Here is a 21,001-nt window from a genome sequence, read left to right on the forward strand (position 1 = left end):
CGACCCCATCTGTGTGATTTCCAAAGAACTGATTTCTGGAACTGCTGAATTAAAGGTTACACCTATTCAACAATCTAATAGAGTTACCTCCTAAGAGGTTTTCTTAATTTGTACTTCTATTAACAAGTGGTAATTTCATGGATAGAGGAGCCTGGCGGGCTATAGTTCATAGGGTCGCAGAGTCAGACCTGAATGAGCATGCACACACACACACACCTTTCCTAACAGAGCAATCTTTTTCATTTTGGTCAATCTAATGAGAACTAAACCTAGTATCTCACTGTTGTCTTAACAGTAATTGCTCTGATTGATTACTACTGACATGAAGCATGTTTCTAAAAGTTATCTATTGAGTTATTCATCTTTTACTTCTAATTTATAAGGATTCTTTGAAGTAAACCTTTTGATATATTTTACATAATACTTTCCTCATTAAATACTGATTCTGTTTAAACAAATATAAAAACACAGATTCACTTCTTTCTGTCTCAAGTATCTTATTCGCTTATTGCACGTCTTCTGGGCTTGTAGTATACTTAGGTCTTCCACACTTTAAGATTAAAACGTGTAACAAACGCACAGCACACATGCATATATACCCATGGATACACATATATTCACCCACGCTTTATTTTGGTATTTTTTATGTCTTTATTTGGGCTTCCCTGGTAGCCCAGCTCGTAAAGAATCCGCCTGCAACATGGAGACCTGGGTTTGATCCCTGGGTTGGGACGATCCCCTGGAGAAGGGAACAGCTACCCACTCCAGTATTCTGGCCTGGAGAATCCCATGGACTGTATAATCCATGGGGTCACAAAGGGTCAGGCATAACTGAGCAACTTTCACTTTACTTCACTTCATGGCTTGATTATTAAACATTTGATACATGCAGATTTTATTTTGGTTTAAGGTATGAGCTGGGGATTTAGCCAAATTTTCCCCTCAAATCTCTAGTCTGTTGCCCCAATTTCACTTATTGAAAAATTCATCATTTCCACACTGTCCTGAAATGCTACTATGTCATATAAGCAGTTTTCCGTCTATTCTTAGATCTATTTCTGGATATCTGTTCCATTCATCTGGCCATCTATTGTTCTGCCAGTTCCAAACTATTTTAAATACTGTTGGCTTATAATGTTTTCCCATTAAAACTAAACAGTACTTGAGGTTACTTTTTAAAACATTTCTTAATTTTCCAAGCTTTATGCTTCTGAGAACTTAAAAATGATTGTCAGGTCTCCAGAATTCACTAAGTTTCTGATCAGGATCACATTAAATTTATAAGCTAATTTAGAAACAGCTTTTTACAACATAAGTCTTCCTTTTTAAAGTATACCTTTCTAACAATATTCAAGGCAGAAGAGATGATATTATGTTTCTTCTTAATTAGTTTGAAAAAAAATGTTGTGTTCACTGTAGCCACAGGAAAGGGATGCTATAATCTTTTTAAAAACAATTTTTAAGTATAACTGACTTACTAGCTTCAGGTGTACAATGCGGTGACTTGATATTTATATACATTGTGCAGTGACCACAATGATCATCACAGTAAGTCTAGTTACTGGGTGTCACCTTACATACTACAATTTTTTTTCCTGTCCTGAGAACTTTTAAAATATACTCTTAGCAACTTGGAAACGTGTTACCCAGAATTAACTTTGGTCACCATGCTGCGCATTACATCCCCATGACTTATTTATACGTCTGTAACTTTTAACTCCCCCCCCCCCACTTCATGCATTTCACCCATGCCCAGCCCCCTGTGCCCCAGCAGTCACCAATCTGTTCCCTGTGCCTATGAGCTTGGTCTGGTTTGTTTGGCTTGACAGAGTCCACATATAAGAACAGATCCTGCAACTTCTGTCTTCCTTTGCTTGGTTCATTTCACTATTTTTTGCCAATACCGTTTCGATTACTACACCTACACCATATGATTGAAATCATGGAGTGTAATGCCTGTAGCATTTTGTCCTTTCTAAAGACTGCTTTGGCTACTTGGCTAAACCCACACAAATTTTGTGAATCCATGCAAATTTCAGGATAGTTTATTCTATTTGTGGGGCTTTCCTGGTGGCTCAGTAGGTAAAGAATCTGCCTGCGATGCGGGAGACCTGGGTTGGGAAGATCCCCTGGAGGAGGGGATGGAAACCCACTCTAGTATTCTTGCCTGAAGAACCCCCAAGGACAGGTGGGCTACAGTCCATGGGGTCGCCAAGAGTAGGACATGACTGAGTGACTAAGCACATTCTATTTCTGTGAAAAAATGCCACTGAAATTTTAATAGGTATTACATCACATCTGTTTGGGTAGTATGGGTATTTTTAACAATTTTAATTCTTCCACCAATGAGCATGGATTAGCTTTTCATTTTGTCTTTTACCACTGTCTTCCAGTTCTCAGTGTACAGGTATTTCATCTCCTTGGTTAAATTTATCTCTAAGTATTTTATTCTTTTGATTATTTTCTTAATTTCCTCTTCTAGTTTATTATTAGTGTACAGAAACACAACAGATATATTTTGGATTCTGCAACATCACTGAATCCATTTATTATTCAGTACTTGTTCTAAGTTTTGTTTTGAAGGAGTCTAAAGGCTTTCTACATATACTATGTGATTAGCGAAGAGTGATAAAACTGGATGCCTTTTCTTTTCTTCCCTAATTGATGTGGCTGGAACTTTTATTACTGAATAAAAGAGTTAAGAGTGGGCCTCCTTGTCTTATACCCGCTCTTAGAGGAAAAGCTTTCAGATTTCCACCACTGAGCCTGATGCTAGCTGTAGGCTTGTCATATATAGCATTTATTATGTTGAGGCACGCTGCCTCTATACCCACTGCACTGGGGGTTTTTAATCATAAATAGATGTTAAATCTTGTCAAATTCTTTTTCTGTAATCAACTGAGATGATCATATGATTTTCATCTTCCTTTTCTTAATGCTGTATATTATGTTGATTGATTTCTGCATGTGAAACCATCCTCGCATGGTGTATGACCTTTTTAATGTATTACTGAGTTGGTATGCTATTCTTTTGTTGAGGATTTTTGCATCTATATTCATCAGGGATAACAGCCTGCAATTTTTTTCTTGTTCTGTCCTTATCTCATTTTGGTATCAGGGTAATGCTGGTCTCATAAAATGAGTTTGGAAGTCTTTCCTCTTTTTCTGTTTGTTTTTTTTTTTTTTGAAGTTTGAGAAGTTCACTTCATCACTCAGTCCATGGACTGCAGGACACCAGGCCTCCCTGTCTATCACCAACTCCCAGAGCTTGCTCAAACTCATGTCCATCAAGTCAGTGATGCCATCCAACCATCTCATAATCTGTTGTCCCCTTCAATCTTTTCCAGCATCAGGGTTTTTTTTTCCAATGAGTCAGTTCTTCGCATCAGGTGGCCAAAGTACTGGAGCTTCAGCATCAGTCCTTCCAATGAATATTCAGGACTGATCTCCTTTAGGATTGATTGGTTTGATTTCCTTGCAGTCCAAGGAACTCTCAAGAGTCTTCTCCAGCACCACAGTTCAAAAGCATCAATTCTTCGGCACTCAGCTTTCTTTATGGTCCAACTCTCACATCCACGTATGACTACTGGAAAAACCACAGCTTTGACCAGATGAACCTTTGTTGGCAAAGTAATGTCTCTGCTTTTTAATATGCTGTCTAGGTTGGTCATAACTTTTCTTCCAAGGAGCAAGTGTCTTTTAATTTCATGGCTGCAGTCACCATCTGCAGTGATTTTGGAGCCTCCCAAAAATAGTCTCACTGTTTCCATTGTTTCCCACCTATTTGCCAGGAAGTGATGCGACTGGATGCCATGATCTTAGTTTTCTGAATGTTGAGTTTTAAGCCAACTTTTTCACTCTTTCACTTTCATCAAGAAGCTCTTTAGTCCTTCACTTTCTGTCATAACAGTGGTGTCATCTGCATATCTAAGGTTATTGATATTTCTCCCAGCAATCTTGATTCCAGCTTGTGCTTCATCCAGCCCAGCATTTTGCATGATGTGCTCTGCATATAAATTAAATAAGCAGGGTGACAATATACAGCCTTGACGTACTCCTTTTCCTATTTGGAACCAGTCTGTTGTTCCATGTCCAGTTCTAATTATTGCTTCTTGACCCGCATACAGATTTCTCAGGAGGCAGGTCAGGTGGCCTGATATTCCCATCTCTTTCAGAATTTTCTACAGTTTATTGTGATCCACACAGTCAAAGCTTTGGTGTTGTCAATAAAGCAGAAGTACATGTTTTTTTTGGAACGCTCTTGCTTTTTTGATGATCCAATGGATGCTGGCAATTTGACCTGGTTCCTCTGCTTTTTCTAAGTCCAGCTTGAACATCTGAAAGTTCACGGTTTATGAACTTTGAAGCCTGGCTTGGAGAATTTTGAGCATTACTTTACTAGCGTGTGAGATGAGTGCAATTGTGTGGTAGTTTGAGCATTCTTTGGCATTGCCTTTCTTTGGGATTGGAATGAAAACTGACCTTTTCCAGTCCTGTGGCCACTGCTGAGTTTTCCAAATTTGCTGGCACACTGAGTGCAGCATTTTCACAGCATCATCTTTCAGGATTTGAAATAACTCATTTGGAATTCTATCATCTCCACTACCTTTATAGTGATGGTTCCTAAGGCTCACCTGACTTTGCACTCCAGGATGTCTGGCTCTAGGTTGGTGATCACATCATCGTGATTATCTGGGTCATGAAGATATTTTTTGTTTAGTTCTTCTGTGTATTCTTGCCACCTCTTAACATCTTCTGCTTGTTAGTCCATACCATTTCTGTCCTTTATGGTGCCCATCTTTGCATGAAATGTTCCCTTGGTATCTCTAATTTTCTTGAAGAGACCTCTAGTCTTTCCCATTCTATTGTTCTTTGCATTGATCACTGAAGAAGGCTTTCTTATCTCTCCTTGCTATTCTTTGGAATTCTGCATTCAGATGGGTTTATCTTTCCTTTTCTCCTTTGTCTTCAGCTTCTCTTCTTTTCTCAGCTATCTGTCTCCTCAGACAACCATTTTGCCATTTTGTATTTCTTTTTCTTGGGGATGGTCTTGATCATGCCTCCTGTACAATGTCATGCCTGCGTCTATAGTTCTTCAGGCACTCCTGTCTATCAGATCTGATCCCTGGCATCTATTCGGAATCAGGTTGAGAAGAATTGGTATTAATTCTCTTAATGCTTGGCAGAATCTGGCAGTGAACTATATGGTCCTGGACTTTTGTTTGTTGGGAGGGTTCCAATTATGGATTCATATCTCCTTACTAGGAACTGATCTATTCATATTCCTACTTTATGAGTCAGTATTGGAAAGCTGGTTGGATGTTCCTATCAATTTATCTTTGTCTTTTAGGTTGTCCAATTTGTGCATGTAATTGTTCATAGTAGTCTCTTGTGATTCTCTTTATTTTAGTGGTATTGGTGGTAACAACTCCTCCTTTGTTTCTGATTTTATTTGAGCCCTCCTTTTTTCTTGGTGAGTTTAGATAAAAGTTTGTCAATTTTGTCTATCTTTTCAAAGAACCAACTCAGTTTCACTGATCGTTTTTCTTAGTATCTATTTCTGCTCTGAACTTTGTTATTACCTTCCTTCTACCAACTTTGGGCTCTGTTTGCTTTTCTTTTTCTATTTGCTTCAGGTGTAAAGTCAAGCTGTCTGAGATTATTCTTTCTTCTTAAGGTAGGCCTGTATCACTTTGAACTTCACTCTAAGAAATGCTTCTGTTGCATCCCATTAATTTTGGTATACTGTATTTTCATTTGTTTCAAGGTATTTTTTTACTTCTCCTATGATTTCTTTGTTGACCTACCGGTTACTCAGTAGCATACTGTTTAATCCATACATATATGTGAATTTTTCAGTCTTCTTATAACCAACTTCTAGTTTCATACTGCTGTGATCCAAAAACAGATGCCTGACATGACTCCAATATTAAATTTATTATGACTTTGTAACCTAATGGATGATCCTGGAGAACGTTCCATATGCAGTTGAGAAGAATATGTATTCTGCTGCTTTTGGATGGAATGTTTTCTAATTATCTGTTAAGTTCATCTAGTCTAATGTGCCAGAGGGGCCTGCCAGGTTACAGGCCATGCGGTTGCAGAGTCAGACACGACTAAGTGACCAACATTAACACTTGACATAGAACAACCTACCTAACAGTCCGTTTTTAAGTTGCAAACAACTTAAGTTTGAATACTTTCCAAAGCTCTACATTTTTACTTTCCAAATTTTGTTTTTCACATCACATTTTACATCTTTTTATCTTGTGTATCCCTTCACTAATTATTGTAGTTATTTTTTTTACTATTTTTGTCTATCCTTCATATTACCTATATAGGATTAATCCACCTCTACTTTATATTTACCTTTACCAGTGAGGTTTATACTTTCATACTTTTGTTACCAATTACAGTACCCTTTTCAGCTTAAGAAGTCCCTTTAACATTTCTTGTAAGGCCGGTTGATTAGTGATGAACTCCTTTAAATTTTGCTTGTCTAGGAAACTCTTTTATCTTTCCTTCAATTCTGAGCAATAACTTTCCCAGGTAGAGAATTCTTGGTTAATAACTTCCTTTGAATATATCCCTCTGGCCTGCAAAGTTTCTGCTGATGGTCTTAAAAGAGTTCCCTTGTTTTTTTCCATTGCTGCTTTTAAGATTCTTTTTTTTTAACTTTCAACGTTTTAATTATGTGTCTTAGTGAGTCTCTCTGGGCTTCCTGGATCTAAAGTCCGTTTCCTTCCCCAGGCTCTTAGGGAAGGTCTCAGCTATTATTTCTTCAGTAAGTTTTCAGCCCCTTTATTCTCCTTCTGGAATTCCCAAAATGTGAATGTTAGTTTGCTTGATGTTGTCCAATAAGCTGTGTCCACTTTTTAAAGTTCTTTTTTTGTTTCTGCTGTTCTGATTAAGGTGAGTTTCACTGCCCTGTCTTTGCATTCACTTGTCTTTTCTTTGCTTCATGTAGTGTGTGGCTGAACCCCTCCAGTACATATGTCAAATCAGTTACTGTATTCTTCAGTTCAGTGACTTCTATTTGTTACTTTCTTTTGTTTTCTTTTTTTTGTTGTTGAAATTCTCACTGTGCTTATCCATTCTTCTCCCAAGTGAGGTGAGCATTTTATTACCACTACTTAGAACTCTTTATCAGGTAAATTACTTACCTCTGTCTCATCAAGGTTTTTTCACTAAAGTTTTATCTTATTTTGTTTCAAATATATTCCTGTTTCCTCATTTTACTTGATTTTCTGTGCTGCTTTGTATTAGGTGAAATAGCCATCCCTTCCAGTCTTGAATGACTAATCTCTTGTAGGAGATGAACCTTATTGTTCAACCTTGCCTTAGCTCTTGGTTGCCTCTCAATCCTTGGTGATTGTCCAAGCAGCATATTTTATATTAACTAGCTCCTGGTGATCAAGGGTGTGCCAAGACCTGTTAGTGTTCCAAAGTAGGAAATCTGCCAGCACGTAGATTCAGACTGATTAGGAAGCTAGACCCCCAGGCAGCAGCTTTGAAAGCAGGCAAATAGATATAGTCCTGTGGGACTGAAGACAAGTGTAAGCCCTGCTGGCCACCCAATCAGGTGATCTGGAGATGTCCCTGGGTTGACAGTCATAAAAATCAGGGCTCTGACGAGTATATAAGTTCCCTTCTGGGAGAAATGGTGAGCTGGGGCGAGGCTGAGGGAATGAACTGACTGCACCCTCAAGCCTATGTTCTCTGAGAACATACCTGCAGACTCCTAGATGTGTGTCAAATCTGAAGCCCATCCCTTGGGCTACTGTTCCAGGCCAAGCAAATGAAGTCTTTTAGAGAAAGACTACTGGAGTTTTTCGGTCTGCTTTCTGTGCATTACCCTGGTGGCAGTATCCTGCCAAGAACTGTCTCACTAACTGTTACAGTCCTGTGGGACTCAGAATTATAAGCTACCCTGGCCTCCAGAGGCAGGAGAACAAGTGGTGTCCCCTGGTCTACAGCTGCAAAACCTGGGGCACTAGACATCTATAAAAATTCCTCTAGTAGATACCAGTGTTGCAGAAGACAGCACAAAAATGACACCCACCAAGGAAAAGTGGGGGAAAGTCTTAAATAAAAAAGATAGCACCTGCCAGCCTTAGCATGAGAGAGTCCACTGGTTGGAGGATAAAGCAGCACCCACCAAGAGAAAAAGTCTATGGTAAAAATAATCATAAAGTGGTACCTGTTTGCTTTAGCAAAGTAGAGGGGGAGAGCAAAAGAGGTGCCCTTCAGCACCTCACTCCCTGGAGAGTGTTCACCTCACGCCCTGGCCCTCAAGCTGACATGTGAAGGTCAGCAAATGAATCTCCTTCACATGGCCACTTGTATGCCTAGAGTGCTTGAGTCTGCATGCAAGCCCTTTAAAGCTGTTTCTCAGATCCCTGCAGCCCTTGGTTCCTGTGGATGTGAGCTCCACTGGTTTTCAAAGCCAGATGTTTCAGGGACTAGTCTATCAAGTGCAGGTCTCAGAAGCTGGAGTGTCCGTGCTGGTTACAACTGTTTTTCCTCAGAAAGAAGCTCCAGGAACAGGCTGCCTTGCTGGGGTTAAGGCCTGTGGTGAAGCTGGATCTCAGCCTCTCCTACTTGCCTCAAGATGGTTCTTTTCTTATGTGCTGATGTGAAGGAGCTATTTAGCTATCTTTCAGTCTCTTTAAGAGGGAACATTCCACATGCAGCTACAGATGTGGTGTGTCCCTGGGGGAAAGTGAATTCAGGATCTTCCTGTGTTACCACCTTGGACAACGTCTCCAGCTCTAACTAGGTTTTTTTTTTTGATGTGAATGTTTTTCTCCATTAGTTTTTCTAAATGGTTGTTTTGAAAGCTATTAATTTTTAAATGACCACTTTGCTAAATTCTCCTACATCAGTTTTTAAGTCGATTCTCTTGAGATATATTGCTATCAATATATCTCTTGATATATTCAGAAATATATCACCTGTACTAATAACTTTGGTTCTTTCCCAATTTACCACCAATTACTTAATTCTCTAGTTTAACTATCACTTCATGGGAAATAGATGGGGAAACAGTGGAAACAGTGTCAGACTTTATTTTGGGGGGCTCCAAAATCACTGCAGATGGTGACTGCAGCCATGAAATTAAAAGACTCTTACTCCTTGAAAGAAAAGTTATGACCAACCTTGACAGCATAGTCAAAAGCAGAGACATTACTTTGCCAACAAAGGCCCATCTAGTCAAGGCTATGGTTTTTCCTGTGGTCATGTATGGATGTGAGAGTTGGACTGTGAAGAAAGTTGAGCACCAAAGAATTGATGCTTTTGAACTGTGGTGTTGGAGAAGACTCTTGAGAGTTCCTTGGACTGCAAGGAGATCCAACCAGTCCATCCTAAAGGAGATCAGTCCTGGGTGTTCTTTGGAAGGACTGATGCTAAAGTTGAAACTCCAATACTCTGGCCACCTGATGTGAAGAGGTGACTCATTGGAAAAAACTCTGATGTTGGGAGGGATTGGGGACAAAGAGAAGGGGATGACAGAGGATGAGATGGCTGGATGGCATCACCGACTTGATGGACGTGAGTTTGGGTGAACTCCGGGAGATGGTGATGGACAGGGAGGCCTGGCGTGCTGTGATTCATGGGGTCGCAAAGAGTTGGACACGACTGAGTGACTGAACTGAACTGAACTATACTAACACATCCAGAAAAATCTTACATACTAATAGGAATAATAGGTATCTTTGCCACTTCTTTCAATGCTTTAGGTATTTCATTATTAAGATTGATATGCTAGTCTTTTTAGGTGAAGGACAAATTCATATATTTATATTTACTCAGTATTTTAATTGGTAATAGGTGGTGAATTTGATCAAATTGGTCAAAATCTCCATAAGCTTATTAAAAGATTTTTAAATTTTGAAATAGCTTTGCATTGCTCAAATGAACTTCATTTTGGCCATCACATGTTATTTAATGATATGCAATATTCTATTTGCTAATATTTTAATTGAATATTAAAATATTTTAATATTTTATTAATGATATGATACTTACCTGATACTTTAATACATCTACATTATAGTAAGAAGCAGCTGGATTTTGCTCTGATAGCTTCTTGAGGTAGACAGTAACAGCTTGCATGTTCATCCAGAAATCTTTTGTGTTAGAATCACACTGTGATGGATCACTGTACATATAAGAAATTTTTCATTATTTATCTTTATGATCTGCCTCTCTATAGTAATTTGGTGACTTGGGAAAGACTAGTAGAAATGAACCAAAAGACAGGATAGAAACAGTTAAAGTTAGGGGATAAAGAATGGTACACAGCAGAAGGCTGCCTAAAAGATGAGAAGATGTACAGCAGAGAAGGATTTAACAATAACTATTACCACCACCAGCATGCATAAAACAAAGACAGCAGAAGCCTAATTAATCATAGTAATTTTGGTACTGTCTTCAAATTGAACTATTATTGCTTCAAAGAAGAAATAAAAAATTTCTTAAAAAGGAATGTCACCTTCAAAACAAAAGTACACAAACCTGAACACAAGTTGTGCATTTGGAAGAATTTGTTCTAGTCTGCTGATATTTTTCACCCTGAAGCAGAGCACAGGTGGAGATGGATTACTGGTGAAGACTTTAATAACTCCACTTGGAAATGATATTGTCATGTCACCAGTGATCTTCACAATACACCTGAAAGTGGAGATTGTGAAAAATTTAAACAGTTTATAAATAAGGCATTTAAATCTCCATTTGAAGCATATTTAGTTTAAAACGGGCTTTATTTATATATGCAGCATTTTATAAGTATGGATGAATTATTTCTTAATAAAAAATGATTAATTGTGAAATGACTTATTCATCTAACACCAGTCTTTCCTAGAATTAAATGCCACACACAAATGGAAGCACATGGATAATGTTTGCTCAAACCACCCCCTGGCGGTCTCATAAGGCCACTGCTTCCCTGTAACACTCTCCAGCTGTAGCTATTTTCCCCTCCAAACCCTACAAAGCGCTGGGCCTGATGGTGGCAGTGGTAGGTGCCTTCTCACTGCTTCTTACCAACTATATATTCTTTCTTCCTTCTGAAAAACATTCTTTTGAAAGAAGAACCACCTTCTTTTGAAAAAACATTATTCTATTCTCTATCACAACCCTTCAAATCACTTTCAACATTTCATTTCCTGAAAATTTCAGCTCCTGACTCATTGTCAATCGATTTCTGTACCACTACTCCTATCATAAATTTTTAGTGATTTCAATATCCACACAGATACATCCTCTCAATACTTTGGTCACCTAGTTCTTCAGCCCCTTACCTTCTAGATCCTGCCTTCCAGCCTACCTCAGCCACACTTCAGACCCTCTATCATCTCAGTCTGACTCCCCACCGATCAGACTGTCACTTCCTACGTTTCTAAATCATTCCATCTAGTACTGCATCCCCAGCTTCATCAAAACCCTCCATGGTCCATGTTCCTCCAGCTTTTCCACTCACCTTCACTCTTCCTTCCCTTCATGTCCTCAGTTCCCCAGCCTGAGACGTCACGGTCCATCATTATGCACACTCCTTTGCATAACCCACCCCTAGGTTCTCTCTCACTTGACTATGCTTGCTTGGCAAAAGTCTTAACCAAATCCAGCTCCTCACCCCCTTCTATATGGCTGAATGTAACTAGAAAAATCATATAGCTATACAGCCAGAACTCTCAATTGGATCTCCTTACTATTGGTATAGGATATTCGACCACATTCCCTAGCTCTTTTCATCCTTTCTTTCTTCTTTAACCTGTAAAATATCACCCCCTCCACCTGCAGTCAATGACTTTCCTTTAAATTTTATGAAGGAAATAAAATGAAAAAAGAACTTCCTCACAGTCTCACTGCTAAAATCCTAAATGTCCCTTAGGCTGAAGGCATCTATACCTTCTGCCTTCCCTCCAATTTCAACAGATAATAAGTCTATGCACCTAAGGTTAATCCTGTCACTTCTGTCCTGAAGCACATCTCATACTGAAGAATTTCACTCATGCAATTGTCCCCTTTCCTGCAGGTTCAGTTTTTTCCATAAATATTAGATTTTTCCCACATGCATACTGAAATGCCTATTATCTTTAAAAAACACAAAAACTAAAGTTAATAAAATCCTCCTCTGATTCTTCTCCTGCTACCGCCCACTTTCTCTCCTCCTACTTAGAGCACACTATCCTAAAAGAACTGCCTAACATTCGCTCTCTCTGAATACAGCTGTCTGTATTTGCATCATCTCCTGCTCTTGAGCTCCCCTGAAGCAGGCTTTCATCTCCACCAGTCTACTACAGCTGCTCTTGTGAAGGTCATTAATGACCTCTATAATGTCAATGATCGATTTTTCTTGGCCTGACGCCTGCTTTCATGAGAGAGTTCATTCACAGTTTCTGGGACACTGCTCTATTGGTTCTCTCCTCGCCTCTCATATTGCTTGCTGTCCCAAACTCCACTGCTGATCATTCTTAGCTTCCTGTTTTTAAACACTGGAGGGGGCCAGGACTTAGTTCTCATCAGATCTCTTCTTTACACCCTAATGCCCTCAGTTTAAAGTGTCATGTACAAACTAATAACTTCCAAATATTTTCTCTCTAATCTGAACCTATCTTCCTAACTCCAGAATCACGTATTCAACTATCATCAACATCTCCACTAAGCTGTCTTAATAAGCACTTCAAATTTAGCAATCTACACCCTCAACAAACTTGACAGCTCTCTTTTCAAAATATATTCAAAACTCCCATTACCACTCACCATCTCCTCTGCTAATACCCTTATACAAATAACCATCATTTCCCACCTGGACTTCAGTGGTTAAACCCTTTCTCACTGCATCTACTCTGGCTCCTTCTAGTTTATTCTCCATATAGCAGGCAGAGTGCTACTTCAAAAACATAGGTTAGTAGCCTCATCACTTCTCTGCTCAAAAGTCTCGACTTGCTTCCCACCTCACGGAGAATGAATCCCAACCTCGTTACCATGGTCTACAATACCCAACTTGATCTGTTCCGTCTGTGGACTTAGCATGACTACCTTCCTCCTTGTTTACTTCTACTCAGTGACATGGTTCTTTCCACTGTTTCCTGAATATCTCAAGTGTGCTTCTACCTCAGTCCCTTGTATCTCCTGGAATGCTCTTCACTCAAGTTATGTGCATGGCTTGCTCTTCCCTCAATGTCTCTCACACATCTACTTAAATCAGACTCAAAAAGTTTTCTCTGATCATTTTATCTAAAATAGTAGTGGACTGTTGTTAACTGTTTATCCCCTTAACCTGGTTTATTTTTCTTCATAGCATATTATCAATACCTCTACTTTTCATAAGTAACATTATTCATTCAACACACATTAATTCATAAAATATTTGCACGCTTACCATATGTAAGATTCTAAGTGCTGAGGATACTTTACTAAACAAAGATTCTTCTCTACAGAGCTTACATTATCTCAAGAGAAAACTAATAAACTTTCTTTCACAACAATGCAAACTCATAATAGTCTTAGACATATTATGCACTAGAATATTTAATGAATGAATGTTATACATGAAAAATAAATAAGAGTGATCATTTACCCAAAGATCATTTTCTTAAAAGCAAGAGGTTAAACTAATCCTTCAAGAGTCTGCTGTAAACAGACAGACACTGTAGGTCGTTCTTGCAAAAATCACACTTTCACCAAAGATGTACATCAGGCAAAGATTCAGAGTTCTATCCCCATCTAGGTCAGCCGCCATAATCCTGTTCTACAGATGTGTTAAACAACAGATGTATCACACTGGTCATAAAACCTGGCCAAAAACGTACATAAACTAGAAAATAGCCAACACTACTGATTATAATGGTTTCTTACATCTGAAGGACAATCTCTAAATGACTATATTTGGTAGCAAAAAGCAAGTAAACAAGTAATAGAAAACCCTAGCCTATAGAGAATCAAAAGATAACTCTCAAAATTTACCACCACGTCCCCTGTTCCCTGCAACACACACACACGTACACACACATCTTTGAAAAACTAACTTGGTGGGATCAGCCCCTTTAAAGTAGGCATTAACAGATTCTGTGAGGGCAATTGCCACAGGCAGGGTGTCTTGATTTCCAAGGCTGACAGGACTGGGACCTCGTGACACACCTAGAATAAACACAAGTCTTTTGTTAATCCTATAGAAAGGTATTTATTGAATACCAAGACAGAGTAGAGTCAAAATGTTAGCTTGTCACAATTAACTCTATTACTGGTTTCAAAGATGCCCCAAGTATAAATCTGGTTAAAAGACAGAGCATAAAACAAATTGGACAAATAAAAAGTCAGGGAAACATGTCACACTGACTTTTAATGGAATGACACAGAAGGGTTGGGTTAAGGAATGTCAGAGGGGAGAAAGCTCTTCACATGAAGAGCTGAAGTTACTAAAATATGGCTTCAAAACCACTCACATATTAAATTCTCTCAGGTTCTACCCTAAGATTTCTCTGCTTAAGGTATCTCTATCCACTGGGTGCTTCTAAACGAGCAATGCAATGTGATCGTGTGCTCCTTACCACTGTGTACGTGTGTGTGTGTGCCTGTGTGTGCACACGCAGAGATGGTCAGTCACGTCTGATTCTTTGTGAGCCTACGGATTACAGCCCGCCAGGGTCCTCGGTCCGTGGGATTTTCCAGGCAGGAACACTGGAGTGGGTTGCTGTAATTCTCTTTTACCTCTTCTTTGTCTAATGCTTGTATATATTCCCATATTATCTTTCCTTGAAATATGACTAATAACGTCATTTGGGTGTAACATTCCTGACATAAAGTTCACTTAGTAAGATACCTTTAGAGACAAATCATACATGTTTTAAAAGCATAACAAAATGTAAACAAATTCAATGCATGTGTATTTTAAAAACCTAAACAACATATCTGGTTTACTTCATGCCAGAAAAATCCCTTCAGATAGTGCACTGCCTTTTTTTTTTCTTTACAAATGTACTCTTCTCATTTATGCCTTACCATTATTGTTACTGATTGGAAAGTAGAACATTTCTTTTAACATATGATTTATGATGCAATTTTGTAAAAATAAGTCAATAATTATTCATTCTTAAAGAAAAAAATAACCTAGATCAATACATATCTCTGAAATTTGAATGTATGTTTTTGTTATGTAAACATTATACAATGTTCACAGCCACCAGATAGGTTTATTTCAATGTGAGTTACTTCATGATACCTAGAATATTAATTCTGACAAAAAATCAGTTTTCTTTGCCTTGCAACTAAACTTAGTATGCTACAAACAATAAGAAAGAGCTTTTGTTACCTTTAGAGGACAGGAAGATTTTGTAGTTAAAGATTTTGATGAATTCTGACTTAGAAGGTTCTTCATAATTTAAAAAAAGGGCTCAGTGATTAAAAATACACAGAAACAGGAACTGCTATTTCTAGGTCACTGGGAAAGTAAATCCTCCCTAACAAGACAACTTAAAATTTCATACGAAAATAAACACAGTATTAAAATGTATTCACGAAATCACAACAGCTACTATTTACTAAGCACTAATATATGCCAGACACTTTGCCAAAGAGGCATGGAAGAAATGGTGCCTTTTTGAACCACAAGTAGGTTTTTTTTGCAAATCAGAAACATACTTTGTGGGTGATAGGCTGAGTGATGAAAGGACATGAAAATGTGTCTGAAGAAGTGTTTATGACCCAGACAGGACATGGAGGACCTTTAATTTTATTCTTCTGGCACTAAAAGCCACTGAAAATGTTTTAAAAAAACATGATTATGTTTTTCATTCTGCAAGATCACTGATCACAGTGAATCCTGGATTGAAGATACAAATGACTTGACAGGAACTCAAGATGAGGCAAGAGATAATTAAATAAAGGGCTTGATCAAGAGGCAGTAGTTTCTAGGATATGTGATTACAACTATGCAAACACATGTTCATGCAGTGGGAAAATTACACTGTAAATTTAAATTAGTTCAATTTTTAAATAAATATATTGTTCTAAACTAGAGAGTCACTAGAAATTCAGGAAAGCATATTTTCAGAGAAAGAGGAAGGCTATAGTAATCTTTTATTAGAGAAAATTATATTTTCCTAAATATGAAATTAATCTTTTCCCTTAAATAATCTACACAAGTGAGTATTTACACACAGTCAGGGGTAACATTAATGTCTGCTACTGGTCTGACACTAAAAATCAAAAGAACCTACAAAGTTATTCTTTTCAATTACCCAATCTGGGCATATAAAATGAGAGTTCTTGAAATAGCTTCCCCATAAATTGTAAAGCCTGTTATTGAAATACTGGTGAGAAGGAAAAAGTATTGGAGAGTTAGGGGAAAAACTCAAAATCTACTTAACATTTTTGCATATCCTCCTTTGTATTTTCCATTTTTGTTCCCAAGACCATATTGCATACTTAAAATGATTGACATAGGAAATATGTACTTAAGTCCCTAAAAAGTCTAAATGTGTACTGTATTATTCAGAATAACTCCCTGTACAGAAATAATTCCTTGGATATTCTTTTTAAGGATAATATGCATTCTAACTCTGACTTAACGGTTGCATATTTACACACCGTGTGTGTTTTGAAAGTGCAGACAGAGAAAGCTGGAATAAAGAGTATCTACCTTTGTAACATTCAATGAATCGATTTTTGTGGAATTCCTTTCAGCTCAGAAGTGAAAAACAGGTGCTTAATCCCAACTACTTCCTGCCTCTGTGCCGCTGACTTCAGCTCACTGTATGAGTGGTTTTTGTATGTTAGTGTTTGCTTTGGATGTCTTTATATTATAGTTTTCTTTATACTGATATAATCTTTCTGGTTCTTTCCTAATCAGTTTTTCTCTGCTTCTGATAGCCCCAGAGTAATGTTTATTGTTATATCTTAATAGAGAGGAAAGAAGAGTGAGGGGATAGAAGATAATGCAACAATACTGTATATTTCTATAATTTATCCAGTATCAATAGATCCTGTATAGAAACTGGACATAATTAGTACAAAGTTGAGACACTTAAACCTTAGAGTTATTCTTGATTTCTTAAACACTATACATTGCTGGAAAAGGAAAAATTGGGTAACAGTATTTTAGATATACTTTAGGATCATTAGTTAACACATACATCTGCTTTCGATACGATACCTTGTGAAGTTTCACAGTGCTTTTCAATTTCACAGAGTGTCCCAATCAAATTATCATCTTCTATCATATTTAAATAAAACAAAATATTGCAGGAAAAGAAAATACTTTCAAGAACAAGAAGAATCAAAAACTTAAATCTGAACAGAGAGCTGAATGAACATCATAATAAAGAGAGAGAACAATTTAGACAAATTTAAAGAATCTTACACAAAGTCCATATTACATCCTGCATGCCTGTACCATCAATGCCACCTACTTTGATTCTCCTATTGCCAGCACTGGCTAAAACTATAAACAAATATTTTCCAACTTAATCAAAATTAAAGTTTCCTTTACAAACAGAAAACCTTATGAATTATCTAGGTAATGGGAAACGACTAAAGCAATTTTGGTAATTCAGACCTGCTTGATTTCTAACAGGACCCATCTATGTTCTTTATGACTAAAACACAGATTCTATCGAAATAAAAAGTAAGAAAACCACATATGCAAACAAAATATAAAAAGAAAGTGCCCGTTACTGCAAACAGAAATACTTATTGAATATATTATTTACATAAAGTTAGAACATGGGAAAAACAGTATGCTCACAAAGGTATATAAAATAAAAATAGTAACACCATGTTCAGAAATTCAGAAATCAAATCATTTCTCTCAGCCTGTACCACTCATGCAATTTTTATACTGGAAATACACAGAAGCTGCATTTCTCCTGAGTTTTGACAAATCAAATTGGGTATAATTAAATCAGCTTAATTAGAGTTGGGATTCTGAAGCTTAACATGCATCAGAGTTGCCTGGAAGGCCTATTCAAGGACTGCTAGCCCCACTCCACAGTTTCTAACTTAAAAGGACTGCATTTCTATTAAGTTTCCAGGTGATACAGACAGATGCTGTAGGTCCAAGGATCACACTGCAAGCACAAAGCCCTCTTTCTTTCAGAGTCAACTGCTTTTTAAAACAAGTTTTTTTAGGAATGCAAGTAGAAAGTACTGCATCATATTCTGCCTTCAATTATATTTATATTGGTCAAAAATTTATAAGTTTGATGCATTCTTAACAGTGCTAATCATGATTAAAATTCTCTATTCAGATAATATAAAATGTGAAAAAGGAACTATCATTATTAGTTTGATAATGCCAGGTGTGTTTCCCAAAAACCAAAATGTCAAATGTTAAAACTTTACTACCATCAGTCAACCTGATCATACTTTGGATGTTAACTCTTGCATGCAATCTGTGATACTTACTTACCTACAGTTGGAGTATTGGCAGCACTTAGAGAAGCAGAAGATGAGATAGAGGAAGAACTTTCTGCCCGCGCTAGTGGAGCAGCAGGAGGTAGGCTGGTATTAGAAGTTACAGGTGGGCTGAATGGCCTGGGCTTAAAAACAAAATGTCATTTACCAAAATGCTCAAACAATCCCCCAGTTATCAGAAAGTATTTTTAGGTATCAAGTAAGATTAGTTTTAACATACTATTAATAAACCAAATTTATTGTGTCTCTTAAAACTCACAATTAGATACCACAGAGCTGAAAAGACTATTTTAAAATAATCCCGTAAAGAGAATCTCTGTATATAAAACTTTTTCTGTAATGTATATAAAACTTTTTCTGTATTTTAAAAAGCGTACTTAAGATAGATTCTCAGAAGCTAAATTATTAAACAGTATGAAAGTTTTTCATACATAACGCCAAACTGCTTACTATTTGTGTAACTCAATTTACCCTATTGCCTATAATAATATGAGAATATTTTTTTGCACTCTTGCCAGCAATGAATAGATGAACCTTAGAAGAAGGAAAAATAATAAATTTTAAAAAATTTTAGCTAATTCTATAGATAAAAACAAAACTGGCATTTCTGTCTTACGAGCTGTCTATAGTAGCTCTGCCTGATTTAGTTTGAGGAAATCTTAGTATTATCTGAGCTTTCACTAACTCTTTTTTTCATTTGAAGAAAGTATTTTCTTCCTAAATATTGCTTCACTTTTGGCATTTATAAACCTGTCTCCATTTTCCTTATAATTCATTGTAATTAATGCCTCCTTACTGAGAAAAGTTTACCCCATTCAGAGGAGAAAATCTGAATTCTATTGTCTTTCCAGTTTTCTAGTTAAAAACAAATACAAAAAATATGATTCTAATTCATTTATCTTTTACTTGGTGAATGGATTTTTTCCTTCCAAATTCCTGTTCCAATAATACATTACCAACACTTCCTCAGGTGTTTTATCTTTAAAATATGGAATACTGAGCTTAATTAAAAAGAACCCTTTCCTGTTTATAAAGTTATGTGAATTAAGTATTTACTTAGTGTCTGCTGCTGCTGCTAAGTCGCTTCAGTCGTGTCCAACTCTGTGCAACCCCAGAGACGGCAGCCCACCAGGCTCCTCCGTCCCTGGGATTCTCCAGGCAAGAACACTGGAGTGGGTTGCCATTTCTTCCTCCAATGCATGAAAGTGAAAAGAGAAAGTGAAGTCGCTCAGTCGTGTCCGACTCCTAGCTACCCCATGGACTACAGCCCACCAGGCTCCTCTGCCCATGGGATTCTCCAGGCCAGAGTGCTGGAGTGGGTTGCCATTTTCTCCTCCAATGCATGAAAGTGAAAAGAGAAAGTGAAGTCACTCAGTCGTGCCAGACTCCTAGCAACCCCATGGACTGCACCCACCAGGCTCCTCCGTCCATGGAAGTTTCCAGGCAAGAGCACTGGAGTGGGGTGCTATCGCCTTCTCCCTACCTAGTGCCTACTACATGTCAAGTCATGGGTACTAGATACAAAGCAGTAAAAGACACTCTTCTGTCCCCAGTTATTTGGGTTCTATTCAGAGTCAGATTCTCCCAAACTAGTCTTCTTTCCTTCAATCTGTTCTGTTTTACTTCAGCTAAAACATTCAATAAATGGATTATGGGGTAACACTGCAGATGTGTATCAGGGGAAAAGATTAAGCTTGACACTCAGAAATTTAATTCTGGCAATTAAACTGGCAAGTAAAAGATGAAGTAAAGCACGGAAAATTTTTCTGTACTGTGAAGACTTGAGTAGAAAATGCCAAGGATTTAGCAGTAAAGGAACATATAGAAAAAATCATTTGCATATTAAATCAAAACAGTTATAATGAAACAGAAAAGTGAGTACATACTATTTCATTAATTCCACAGAGTTTGCCTGAAGTAAGCTTTGGTCTGGAAGCAGGCCTTGGTGGCGGGACAATAGTGCCCACAGAAAGAGGAGTTGCGGGCCTGGCTGGTGGGCAGAAAAAGAGGATTTGAAGAAAATCATTAATACATAGCAATCCTTAGATGAAAACATTCCATTACAGAGGAATTGTGAGGGTTCAAAGCTCACTTTTCAGAAGTTCTTTCTCTTTAAAATGTAATTATGGCTATTTATGAAATGCTGGGAATCTATCAAATATGATTTTCTCAGAGTTACCAATAATATTCCTGAAAAAATTAAGTTTCCAATAAAACTGACAATTATAAATTATGTTAGCTTCAATTATTTATACATATAAAAATTAAATCTAATAAGAAGGTAAAAGTAAACTAATTTAAGGCCTAAGGTCTTTAGTTTCTTGCCAATACTTGTACTTTACACTTATGTAAGAACAAGCTTTTGAAGCAACATCTTCAAAGTAATAACATAAACTCTAAATAAAATATCTACCTTAATTAAACTTATAGTCTCACTTTTAAGTTGAACCACACTGTAACAGTTTTTGGTGACAATCAAAATATCTTATTAGTTTATAAAAACCCTCCCCAAATCACTATAATTAATTTTTAGCAAACATAGAAAATTATACATTTAACTTCCTAAATCCTACATAAATTTAGT

General features: G+C 37.3%; 1 protein-coding gene across 3 annotated transcripts in view; it reads right to left on the reverse strand.

The window, feature by feature from the left end:
* Positions 1-21,001, reverse strand: part of FCHO2 (FCH and mu domain containing endocytic adaptor 2) — a 119,376-nt gene that overhangs the window by 8,116 nt on the left and 90,259 nt on the right. For all 3 annotated transcript variants that reach the window (XM_069556192.1, XM_069556193.1, XM_069556194.1), the window contains 5 exons: positions 20,304-20,407; positions 18,413-18,542; positions 14,034-14,145; positions 10,519-10,674; positions 10,030-10,162 (listed from right to left, as the gene is read on the reverse strand). In XM_069556192.1, the coding sequence (XP_069412293.1) occupies positions 10,030-10,162; positions 10,519-10,674; positions 14,034-14,145; positions 18,413-18,542; positions 20,304-20,407 (635 nt within the window). The remainder of the gene's footprint in view (positions 1-10,029; positions 10,163-10,518; positions 10,675-14,033; positions 14,146-18,412; positions 18,543-20,303; positions 20,408-21,001) is intronic.

This window comes from Ovis canadensis, chromosome 16, assembly GCF_042477335.2.
Source record: "Ovis canadensis isolate MfBH-ARS-UI-01 breed Bighorn chromosome 16, ARS-UI_OviCan_v2, whole genome shotgun sequence".
In the NCBI taxonomy this organism is placed as follows: Eukaryota; Metazoa; Chordata; class Mammalia; order Artiodactyla; family Bovidae; genus Ovis; species Ovis canadensis.